General features: G+C 45.5%; 1 protein-coding gene across 5 annotated transcripts in view; it reads left to right on the top strand.

The window, feature by feature from the left end:
- Nucleotides 1–12,811, top strand: part of usp19 (ubiquitin specific peptidase 19) — a 60,626-nt gene that overhangs the window by 25,409 nt on the left and 22,406 nt on the right. For 4 of the 5 annotated variants that reach the window (XM_079496071.1, XM_079496072.1, XM_079496069.1 and 1 more), the window contains 6 exons: nucleotides 1,359–1,474; nucleotides 4,860–5,050; nucleotides 6,584–6,676; nucleotides 9,198–9,408; nucleotides 9,769–9,902; nucleotides 10,082–10,240. In XM_079496071.1, coding sequence (XP_079352197.1) covers nucleotides 1,359–1,474; nucleotides 4,860–5,050; nucleotides 6,584–6,676; nucleotides 9,198–9,408; nucleotides 9,769–9,902; nucleotides 10,082–10,240 — 904 coding nt within the window. The remainder of the gene's footprint in view (nucleotides 1–1,358; nucleotides 1,475–4,859; nucleotides 5,051–6,583; nucleotides 6,677–9,197; nucleotides 9,409–9,768; nucleotides 9,903–10,081; nucleotides 10,241–12,811) is intronic. The other variant, XM_079496070.1, reaches the window with a different exon arrangement.

Raw genomic sequence — 12,811 nt, 5'->3', positions numbered from 1 at the left:
AGAATATATTCAAAGATTTGTGCCACATTTTCCCGATTTTTCAAAAAATAGCAGATCTACAAGCTCATAGCGCGGCACTCGGTGCCACGCTATGAGCTTGTAGATCTGCTATTTTTCAATAGTTAAAAGTATAACATAATGCTTAAAACACCAAAAGGGGTTCCCGGTTCAGAATGGGTTAAAATAAGCTCTGGTTGCAAGAGAGGTGAAGTGGCCCTTTAGCTGAACTTGAGACGATGTCATGTTTTTTTTTAGGTCACGGTAATCTCCTGATTGACCTGATGTACTATTAATTAGCATATTGGTTTTTATCTCCACAAAAGAACGTGCGTTTCTTCTGAGCGGCCTCATTGGATACGTTCATTAGTATTGTATTGGTGCTGCTCTCCCATCGCTATCGCTTCCTGGGTTGACATTGCTGCTCTCCAGTTCTGATTACAGATCAGATTCGCTCCTGCTGCCACTCCTCCTGACTTTAACCATTAACAGGTTGAATGCCTACCATGTACGGCTGTCTTTCAGGCCTATGTTTAAAGTTACCTTTGAACAGCCAGTGCACCGACCGCTGAGTTGGTTAAAGTTACCTTTAAACAGCCAGTGCACCGACCGCTGAGTTGGTTAAAGTTACCTTTGAACAGCCAGTGCACCGACCGTTGAGTTGGTTAAAGTTACCTTTGAACAGCCAGTGCACCGACCGCTGAGTTGGTTAAAGTTACCTTTGAACAGCCAGTGCACCGACCGCTGAGTTGCTTGTCATGAAAATCCACTTTAAAAACGTTGTAATCGCTTGTTGTAGTGTTGAAAAATATTCCAAAGTGCCGACCACAACAACCAGACCCTGGAACAACATGTTTTGAGATGGGGGTCGGCGGCCAAATACATATATCATTTTGGGGGTCCATGACATGAAAATGTTTGAGAAACCACTGACATAGAAACATCGGTTCGATTAATCAATCGGTCCGATTGTCTTTACAGATTAACACGCCCAAAGTAACAGCTTGAAATATACAGGTCACAATATGGAATATACAGTATAGGTATTAAAGTTAAATCTGACTTCCCTAAGCCTGCAGTGCAGATACCCTGTCACATGTATTTCTTTCAGAATGGACAAAATTATTATAATTTTTAAATACAGAATGAGATTATAACGACATCGGTAATATCGGTTATCGGCCATAACGGTAATTAATTATACCGGATATCGATATCAGCCAAAATGTCTCGTCATACTGTTTGTCACCGTGTGCTATGGCGTCCTCACAGGAACCAGCTGGTCCCCCAGTTAAATGATGGATAGTTTGTAACCAAATGGACCCTAACCCGTAACCCTTGTCCTATGGCGTCCTCCTCAGGAACCTGATCCAGCCGGAGCAGTGCAGCTACGCCTTCACCCCGTCCCGCCTGGACATCACCCTGAGGAAGAGACTGAGCCAGCGCTGGGGGGGGCTGGAGGCCCCCGCTGCACAAGGTCTGCTGCCTGGGGGGGGCTGGGGGGGATTAGCATAGTGCAGTGTTGATTTCGTCGACGAAAAATGTTCGTCGACTACCTTTTTTTTCTCCACTGACGAAGACTAAATGAAAACTAAGCTATAGTGACTCAAACTAAGGTCGCCTTCACACCAGAAAGCTTTACTGCGATTAAAACGAACCCTGCTGCACATTGTCGGAAAGTGCGCTTCGTTTGGCAGGTGTGAAGCTTCATTCGAATCCCTAATGCGCATCAAAGAAACGCATTCTACTCCGCCAAAAAAAGGGGGTTTCGCTTCGCTTCCAATCGCATTTGATTTCGATTCGGTGCAGGTGGGAATGCAATCCGCAGCAAATAAAGGAAATGAAGCTAAACACTGTCTTCATTATAGGCAGCCCTGCACATAACTGGTACGCCAGCGGGCATGCGTCGTCAAAATGTTTGCTGCGCGGTAGATCAAAGGCATGCGAGGCGCATTTGCGTACCGAACAGCGGAGACAGTTATGTAGAGAATCCTGACAGGCACTCAAAAGGCACTCAAATGAGATGTTAACGTCCTGTAAGTAGACTTAAGCCCAAGCCACACCAAAGGGTTGGGTTGGGACAAAATACGTTTTTAAGGTAGTGTTTTACCGTAAAACGTTTTTTTGGAACAACCTATTTTCCGATGGGGGTCGGCGGCCGCCCTTGACATGAAATAGTTTGAGAACCACTGATATAGAAAACCTAGGTTTTTCAGAAAACTGTCTAGATTTAGAAGACATTTTGTAGAATCTGGTCTCGGTCCTAAATGGGTTAGGGTGAGGTAATTTCCTTATTGGTGCACGTGTGTGTCTGAGGTGCATTCAGGGTAGCCCTTATTGGTGCACGTGTGTGTCTGAGGTGCATTCAGGGTAGCCCTTATTGGTGCACGTGTGTGTCTGAGGTGCATTCAGGGTAGCCCTTATTGGTGCACGTGTGTGTCTGAGGTGCATTCAGGGTAGCCCTTATTGGTGCACGTGTGTGTCTGAGGTGCATTCAGGGTAGCCCTTATTGGTGCACGTGTGTGTCTGAGGTGCATTCAGGGTAGCCCTTATTGGTGCACGTGTGTGTCTGAGGTGCATTCAGGGTAGCCCTTATTGGTGCACGTGTGTGTCTGAGGTGCATTCAGGGTAGCCCTTATTGGTGCACGTGTGTGTCTGAGGTGCATTCAGGGTAGCCCTTATTGGTGCACGTGTGTGTCTGAGGTGCATTCAGGGTAGCTCTTGAGACGAGAACATGAGCTCTGCAACAAATATAGTAACAAGATATGGCTGCCACAGTCTACCCTACCAGCCTCATGTAGACCTATCCCTCCCTCTGTCTCCAAAGCCCTGGAAGCTACATGAAATAACCTCATTTTTGTTTCATATATTATGCCTACTGTAGCACTTTGAGATTCTATGGAATGTAAAGTGCATTATAAATAAAATCCATTATTATTATTATTATTATTATTAAATAACATGCCTTTTATCCTGCATTCTCACCTTCTCTCTTTAATTTTAACGTATTATATTATTTTGGGCCTTGATCCATTCAGCAATGTTGTTGTGACCAGATTTGACTGAGAGCCTGCCAGCTTATCACCAGAGGAGAAAAACTGAATTTATTTATATTTTATCCAAAATGAGTTAACCGCAGAGGCAGACTCTTCACATACTAGAAATCGACATGTAAATGCTTAAACATGTAGCTAGGTGCACTCAGAAGTGAACCTTTCAAGCCTGTTTTCTCAACTCGCTGATTCACTGCAAGACAATACTCTATTAAACATTAACATAAGATTATTATCATAAGTTCTAAAAAGACTAAGTTCTAAAAAATGCTTTATTTATTTTCTTCTGTTTCCTTTGTATTTTGTTTCTTTTCTTAAAAAAGGCTGTAGGCAAAATAAGCTTCGGCTTCAGCCTAGACCTTTTCAGTGCCACCTCTTTGTAAAAACAAATGCAAATGATGAAACTTAACATGTAAATGTAGAGCACCGAAATAAACCATTCATTCATTCATTCATTCATTCATTCATTCATTCATTCATTCATTCTATAAGCCATATCTCCAAAACTGGTGGGTCAAACTGAACAACCAATATGTCAATTTGAAGCTATGATTCCCTGCTTTCATGTGACATGAGAAACGTAATCCAATGGCAGTCCCTCAGTCAACTTTGGCCACATATATCAAAAACCTTGTTCCTGGAACAACATGTTTTCAAATGGGGGCCGGCGGCCAATTGCATATCATTTTTGGGGTCCTTGACATGAAATATTGAGCACCACTGATACAGAAACATTATACAACACACTAGTGACACACAATGTCATTTACAGCTAAACATTGCTCTTAAATGTTTTTGAAAACATTTGAGCGAGAAATAGACGAATAGACGAACCACCTCGGCTTCGCCTTGGTGGTTAAACTCCCTGTCGGTGAATTATCTCCCGACAATGACCACCTAGCCAGATATTATCCCTTACTTATATCCTGGTCGTCACATCACGTGACTGACGTTAACCCATTCAGGCCTGACATCGAAACCTGAGGTTTTTCTGAAAAACCTCATGTTTCTGTATCAGTGGTGCTCAATATTTCATGTCAAGGACCCCAAACATTTTATGTAATATGCTTCCGCCCCCCCATCTGAAAATATGTTGTTCCAGGGACCTCCCCAGAAGCAAAGATTTGAGTTAAAAACTGAAACTCTGAAGATTTACACCACATTTTTAAGACTTTTAAAAAATAATAATTTTTCAATAGCTAAAGTATAACATAATGCTTACAAATACCCAAAAGGGGTTCCCGCCCCAAAATGGGTTAACGGGGCAGGTAACTTTCAAACACCACATAGTGACGTGAAATAAGTTGAATAACCACCACAACAAGCAAGTTCACTACATTACAAGAAAGTTTAAGGCTTTTTAAAACCCATTTTGGGCGGGAACCCCTTTTGGTGTTTTAAGCATTATGTTATACTTTAGCTATTGAAAAATAGCAGATCTACAAGCTCATAGCGCGGCACCGAGTGCCGTGCTACGAGCTTGTAGGTCTGATATTTTTGAAGAATCGTGAAAATGTGGCAAATCTTTGAATATATATTCCTTCAGAGCGAACGTTTTTAACTCAAAACTTTGTGTCTGGAGGGTCCCTGGAACAACATATTTTCAGATGGGGGTCGGCGGCCAAATACATAGAATTCTAGGGCATAGAAACATATGGTTTTTCAGAAAACTGTCAGGATTTAGAAGACATTTGTAGAATCTTTATCTGGTCGAAATGGGTTAAACTAATTTTGTAGAATCGACCTCGGGTCTAATGCCTGTTTTTGACCCTTAGCTTCTAAACCACAACTCCATCCTGTTTGTTTAAGGTGCAGTGGGCGGTGCCAAGGTGGCTGTGTCCAGCAGTCCCGGCTCCATGGAGAAGAGCCCGGCGGGCAGCAGCGGTCACCACCTCCACCACCACCACCACCTCCACCACCCGGCCAAGGAGGAGCCCCTCCCTCGGGTCGGCGAGGAGAAGAAGGCCAACAACAACAACAACAACAAGGCCTCGTCCCGGGTTAGTACAAGGACTATTGAAAGAGGAACGGGAAGCGAAGACCGTACGGTGGACTCCATGTTGCTCCCTGGAAGGAACGAAACATGCGCAGTTGAGACCAAGGAAGCTAACGCGGAAGTGTTGGCTACATAATTAGGATGTAACGATATATTTTAACACCTTAAGTGTCCAAGTCGGAGTTCTCCGTCCAAGTTCAAGGTCACGGTCAAGTGCCCAACACGGAGATTAATAAACAAGACGGAGATTAATGAAAACAAAACCGTTCGCATCGCTCTAGAGCCTTGGAGCGCTTGTTGCCCGATCCGATGACGTGTCAAAAAGTGACACGTCATCGAAAATCTCCCCTGCCTGTTTAGCTGACGAAAACGAAAATATTAAAACGATCATAACTCCCGATCTAAATCATCCCGTCTAATTCTGAAAAAAGATCCTGTGTTAGACGGCGCTCAGCGGTCCAGTCGCTAGTCGCGATAGATTTATTATTACCTCCCGTTGTTGTCGATCGACTCGATCGTGGTGTGGCTATTGTTAGCTGCTACACAGACATGCACACCAGCTTCCGGTGCGCCGGTAAAAGTGGTCCGTGCGCTTCAAATGATGGGCACCCTGGATGAAATGGATGAAATAGTTCCGGGCTTCTAAGGTGTTAACAGCGATACGATACGTATCACGATACATGGTTGACGATACGATACATGGACGATATTGGTTCATTATTGCGATCCGATCCGATTCAATGATTTGAAATCGATACAGTAAAAGTTTAAAATACATTTCGATATACTTCGATTCTTGAAATCTAAATCTACTATATCGTTACACCCCTACTGTATATAGCCCATTGCGCATGTTTCTTTCCTACCAGGGAGCAACATGGAGTCCACCGTACGGTCTTCGCTTCCCGTCCTCTTTCAATAGTGCTTGGGTTAGTACAGGAAATATATGGAAAATACAGGTCAATTTGGCCCCAAATGTGCTGACCTCATCGCATTTGTGATGACGGCTATGGCCGTTATTAGGCCAAGGAGTTGTTGTTGTGCAAAACTAATGCATGGAATGGATTCAGAATCATGAAAATCCTCTAGTTTGACACGTCACATGATACTTAAAGCAAAAGGAAATCTAGAAACTATTTGCCTTTATATTGGATGTCAATGGTGGCCATACTGTACAGGCCATTTTCCCCTCAGACAATTCCAGGGAACTTTTTTTTCTGTTATTCAGGATATATTGAAGATACAAAATCAGCTGAGTTTTTTTTTTTTTTGCAATTAACACTTTTTGGGCGGGAACCCCTTTTGGTGTTAGCATGATGTTATGCTTTAGCTATTGAAAAATAGCAGATCTACAAGCTCATAGCGCGCCACCGAGTGGCGCGCTACGAGCTTGTAGGTCTGCTATTTTTGGAAAAACGACTGACATAGAAACATAGCTTTTTCAGAAAACTGTCAGGATGTAGAAGACATTTTTAGAATCTGATCTCAGGTCAAAATGGGTTAATTTGAGGTTTACATTCCATTATTCCTGGACTAGGTGGACGACGGCGGTCTGGACACCGTGTCTCCCCGCACGGAGCAGCAACAACACGCCACCATCACCAAGGCGGAGCCTGCCGCCATCACCGTGGTGAGTGAGTGAGGATGTTGGAACAGAGAGGACGTGGGGTCCACCTCTGCTTTCTATGGCATAGGCAGCTCCCGGCAGGATCCGCCGGGAGAATCTAGACGCAGCTGCGCGACATGAGACTAATTAATTAGAGCGACAGAGAGAGAGAGAGAGGAGTGTGTGTGTGTGTACGGGCGTGCGTGTGTGCGTCAATTTAACAAAGGTGCAGACGATCAGAAATCAACAGAGAGTGATCGACGTTTAGGCTACTCTATGCCGAATAGGCCTATCTCACAGCCCGCTTTCCACGCCCACTTCCGGTAAATAGTGGTGTCTTTAACATTAGGATTTACACGTTTTTTTCTCTGGAGAATCTAAGTACATTTTCTAAGGTAAAAATGTGACAGACCAATATTATTATGAAGCAAACTTACCTTGAGAAAAACAAAAGTTGTAGACTTCTTAAATTACCTCTGTTAACATGTAGCGTCTATGGAGTGACGTCACGCTATCACCACTAACCCCGAAAGGGGGCGTATTAAGGGGGGCGGGGAAATTCTGTGAGATAGGCTTATTGAAGTGTACTCGTAGCGCGCTGCGCTACGATGGGGAAATTAAATAGCTGTAGGCTACAGCGCGCTGCGATACGATTTGTAAACCAAATAGCTGTAGCCTATACAGTGTGACTGTAACATTGCTTGGTCATCATGTAACTATATTACGTGCAGGCGCTTTCATAGTTATATGGAGCATTTACCGTTGATTATTACATGGCTTGGTTGAATGCTTGATTCTGATTGGTCAATCGCTTAATTCAGCGGTGAGTTATCTCATGATAATGACCGCTCCGCTGTATAATGACCGCTGCCTAATCAAACCCTCTGAGCACCACCAGCTGCGCGGCTGCGCCCGCTTGATTTACTGCCGTTTCCAACATAACAGCCATGTAAACACACACACTACTGACACACAATGTAATTTACAGCTAAACATTGCTCTTAAAAATGTTTTTGAAAACATTTGAGCGAGAAATAGACGAAGCAGCTGGACCCGAAAATGGATTCTATTTGATCAACTCACTTCCTTGTTTTCCGACAGTGCTTCAGCCCTGCAGCTGGGCAGACGCAGCCAGCGCGAAGTTATGGAATACTTTTTTTGTTGTGTTTTGGATCAATGGATTAATTTATGTTAGTTAGCCATGTAATAAGCGGGATAATATCTGGCTAGGTGGTCATTGTCGGGATATAATTCACCTTCAGGGAGTGTAACCACCTCGGCTTCGCCTCGGTGGTTAAACTCCCTGTCGGTGAATTATCTCCCGACAATGACCACCTAGCCAGATATTATCCCTTACTTAGGTAGCCTAATTTAGCTTATTCACCCAGCTGGGTTCAACGAGACAGCAGTGTCTCGTTAAGCCCCGACGTTTCCAAAACGAGCTATTGCGGATAAATCGATGGTCTTATAAAATATTTAAGCATATGGCAAGTTGACTTAAGTTATATAGTTGATGCTGAGCAGTAAGCAGCTCATTTGGTTGGCAAACCAGAGGCCAGCCAGCGGTAGCAAGTTCAACAACCACCGTTCTATTCTGTCACTTTGGTGCGCTGCTGCCTGCTGCTGATCATCGCCGCATCCTCCTTCAGTCACATATAGTATAATAGCCTAAACTGTAAAAGTTAATCGCCAACATTCACCAGCTCAGTCCTCTTCATATTAAATAAATACATTACACAAATCACAGAGCCCGAGGCTCGGCCCGCCCGACTAATTATCGTGCATTTTGGGCCCGGCCCCACCCGAAAATGTCGGGCCGGGCCGGGTTCGGGCAGAGATTGAGAACTCTAGTACATACGACGTCCTAGCGCATCCTCAATGATGCCGGGCGAGATATGAATATTCAGATTTTTTTTGTCAGTTCGCATTTCGGCTACCGTATGCTACACTCTAGACTCTTGTTAGCTTACCGTTGGCTTAGCTGTTAGCGCGGCAGAAAGAATGACTCGTCTCTCCTAATCCAGGGCGCTCTCCGTGGTTTTGAACGGATCGATATACTAGCGCTTCATTTCTGCTCCTCATCCGTCTCTCCCGCAAAATATGAACGCTTTTTGGATCATATATCGTATAAATTAAAACGATAGCAATATAAGCTAGCAATGTAAAGAGAACTTTTTTGAGCGGATTGTTTCCGGGTCGTGGGTTTCAGAGTAAAATCGGCCATGTCTTTCCGGCACCCCAGAGCTCCTATTTTGAAGGACTTCCGGCACTGATTGTGTTAAACAGAAAATTGTGATCGGAATCAACACGCGACGTGGCATCATTGGCACCGTTGTTTTGTGTGTCTGTCCTGTGTGTGTCCTCACTGTCCGTCCCGTGTGTGTGTGTGTGTGTGTGTGTGTGTGTGTGTGTGTGTGTGTGTGTGTGTGTGTGTGTGTGTGTGTGTGTGTGTGTGTGTGTGTGTGTGTGTGTGTGTGTGTGTGTGTGTGTGTGTGTGTGTGTGTGTGTGTGTGTGTGTGTGTGTGTGTTGCCCCCTCCTCCTCAGCCCAAGCCCACGTGCATGGTCCAGCCCATGACGCACGCGCCCCCCGCCATCAGCGGCGGCGGCGAGCGCCTCCTCCACAGGGAGGACGAAGAGGAGAAGAAGGTGTGCCTGCCCGGCTTCACGGGCCTCGTCAACCTGGGGAACACCTGCTTCATGAACAGCGTCATCCAGTCCCTGTCCAACACCCGGGAGCTCAGGGATTACTTCCACAGTCAGTATAGGAACCACTGTTGTTTTTGATGTTTAGTTTTAGTCATATAGTCTCTTCAATAGTTTTCATTTAGTTTCAGTCACATTTTAGTCACCCGGAATGTTTCAGTGTTAAGTCTAGTTTTAGTCGACTAAATATCATAAGAATTTAGTCGACCAAATCTACAGGTGATTTAGTCGACTAAAATGTGTTTCGGCGGGGCCTTGGTGCCGTCGTAATGGCTGATTTTACACTTTCTGAAAACAGCAGATCTACAAGCTTGCAACGCGTCACGCTGCGACGCATTGTGAGCTTGTAAATGTTGACGTCAGGCCTAAATGGGTTACTTGTGTCTTCTGAATGTGTGTCCTGTCCCTGCAGACCGAGCCTTCGAGGCAGAGATCAACTGTAACAACCCTCTGGGTACGGGAGGCCGGCTGGCCATCGGCTTCGCCGTGCTCCTCCGAGCTCTGTGGAAGGGAACGCACCACGCCTTCCAACCCTCCAAACTCAAGGTGGGACAACAGTTCTATAGTTTGGAACATTATGCTACGGGAATGAATGGCGGCGGTGGCTCAGGGGTAGAGTGGCTGGATGGGAACCGCAAGGTTGCCAGTTCGAACCTCTACAGGCTATCGAAGGCCAGTCAGTTAATGTGTGTCTTTGTCCTCCATGTGTCTCTCCCTCTCTACAGGCCATCGTGGCCAGTAAGGCCAGTCAGTTCACGGGCTACGCCCAGCACGACGCCCAGGAGTTCATGGCCTTCCTGCTGGACGGTCTCCACGAGGACCTGAACCGCATCCAGAACAAGCCCTACACGGAGACCGTGGACTCGGACGGACGGCTGGACGAGGTGGGGAACAAGTCAACAACCACCTGCTGTTGTAGCACGGTCATTATGTAAGGGATAATATCTGGCTATGTGGTCATTGTCAGGAGATAATTCACCGACAGGGAGTTAAACTCCCTGAAGGTGAATTATATCCCGACAATGACCACCTAGCCAGATATTATCCCGCTTATTACATGGCTACATAAATTAATACATTGACCCAAAACACAACAAAAGTATTCCATAAGTTCGCTCTGGCTGCGTCTGCCCAGCTGCAGGGCTGCAGCAGTGTCGGAAAACAAGGAAGTGAGTTGATCAAATAGAATCCATTTGCGAGTGCCACGATACGAGCTTGTAGATCTGCAATCTTTTTGAAAAATCATGAAAATGTGGTGCAAATCTTTGAATATATACTTTCAGCGCAAACGGTCCTGGAACAACATATTTTGAGATGGGGGGGGGGGTCAGCGGCCAATTACATATCATTTTTGGGGTCCTTGACATGAAAATGGTTGAGCACCACTGACATGGAAACAGGGTTTTTTCTGAAAACTGTTTTTAGAAGAATAGTTTTTTAGAATGTGAGGGATTTGACCGCTTGTTGTGCTGGGTGCAGGTGGTGGCAGAGGAGGCATGTTATTTAGAATGAGGGATTTGACTGCTTGTTGTGCTGGGTGCAGGTGGTGGCAGAGGTGGCATGTTATTTAGAATGTGAGGGATTTGACTGCTTGTTGTGCTGGGTGCAGGTGGTGGCAGAGGAGGCATGTTTTTTAGAATGTGAGGGATTTGACTGCTTGTTGTGCAGGTGGTGGCAGAGGTGGCATGTTATTTAGAATGTGAGAGATTTGACTGCTTGTTGTGCTGGGTGCAGGTGGTGGCAGAGGAGGCATGTTTTTTAGAATGTGAGGGATTTGACTGCTTGTTGTGCAGGTGGTGGCAGAGGAGGCATGTTATTTAGAATGTGAGGGATTTGACTGCTTGTTGTGCAGGTGGTGGCAGAGGAGGCATGTTTTTTAGAATGTGAGGGATTTGACTGCTTGTTGTGCTGGGTGCAGGTGGTGGCAGAGGAGGCATATTATTTAGAATGTGATGGATTTGACTGCTTGTTGTGCAGGTGGTGGCAGAGGAGGCATGTTTTTTAGAATGTGAGGGTTTTGACTGCTTGTTGTGCTGGGTGCAGGTGGTGGCAGAGGAGGCATGTTATTTAGAATGTGAGGGATTTGACTGCTTGTTGTGCTGGGTGCAGGTGGTGACAGAGGAGGCATGTTATTTAGAATGTGATGGATTTGACTGCTTGTTGTGCAGGTGGTGGCAGAGGAGGCATGTTTTTTAGAATGTGAGGGATTTGACTGCTTGTTGTGCAGGTGGTGGCAGAGGAGGCATGTTGTTTAGAATGTGAGGGATTTGACTGCTTGTTGTGCAGGTGGTGGCAGAGGAGGCATGTTTTTTAGAATGTGAGGGATTTGACTGCTTGTTGTGCTGGGTGCAGGTGGTGGCAGAGGAGGCATGTTTTTTAGAATGTGAGGGATTTGACTGCTTGTTGTGCAGGTGGTGGCAGAGGAGGCATGTTTTTTAGAATGTGAGGGATTTGACTGTGCTTGTTGTGCAGGTGGTGGCAGAGGAGGCATGTTATTTAGAATGTGATGGATTTGACTGCTTGTTGTGCAGGTGGTGGCAGAGGAGGCATGTTATTTAGAATGTGATGGATTTGACTGTGCTTGTTGTGCAGGTGGTGGCAGAGGAGGCATGTTATTTAGAATGTGATGGATTTGACTGCTTGTTGTGCAGGTGGTGGCAGAGGAGGCATGTTTTTTAGAATGTGAGGGATTTGACTGCTTGTTGTGCAGGTGGTGGCAGAGGAGGCATGTTTTTTAGAATGTGAGGGATTTGACTGCTTGTTGTGCAGGTGGTGGCAGAGGAGGCATGTTGTTTAGAATGTGAGGGATTTGACTGCTTGTTGTGCAGGTGGTGGCAGAGGAGGCATGTTTTTTAGAATGTGAGGGATTTGACTGCTTGTTGTGCTGGGTGCAGGTGGTGGCAGAGGAGGCATGTTTTTTAGAATGTGAGGGATTTGACTGCTTGTTGTGCAGGTGGTGGCAGAGGAGGCATGTTATTTAGAATGTGATGGATTTGACTGTGCTTGTTGTGCAGGTGGTGGCAGAGGAGGCATGTTATTTAGAATGTGATGGATTTGACTGCTTGTTGTGCTGGGTGCAGGTGGTGGCAGAGGAGGCATGTTTTTTAGAATGTGAGGGATTTGACTGCTTGTTGTGCAGGTGGTGGCAGAGGAGGCATGTTATTTAGAATGTGATGGATTTGACTGTGCTTGTTGTGCAGGTGGTGGCAGAGGAGGCATGTTATTTAGAATGTGATGGATTTGACTGTGCTTGTTGTGCTGGGTGCAGGTGGTGGCAGAGGAGGCATGTTATTTAGAATGTGATGGATTTGACTGTGCTTGTTGTGCTGGGTGCAGGTGGTGGCAGAGGAGGCATGTTTTTTAGAATGTGAGGGTTTTGACTGCTTGTTGTGCAGGTGGTGGCAGAGGAGGCATGTTTTTTAGAATGTGGGGGATTTGACTGCTTGTTGTGCTGG

Source organism: Electrona antarctica (genome assembly GCF_951216825.1).
Source record: "Electrona antarctica genome assembly, chromosome: 2".
NCBI classification, from domain to species: domain Eukaryota; kingdom Metazoa; phylum Chordata; class Actinopteri; order Myctophiformes; family Myctophidae; genus Electrona; species Electrona antarctica.
Note: the sequence above shows the minus strand (reverse complement) of the source record. Positions and strands in the feature narration are given on the sequence as shown.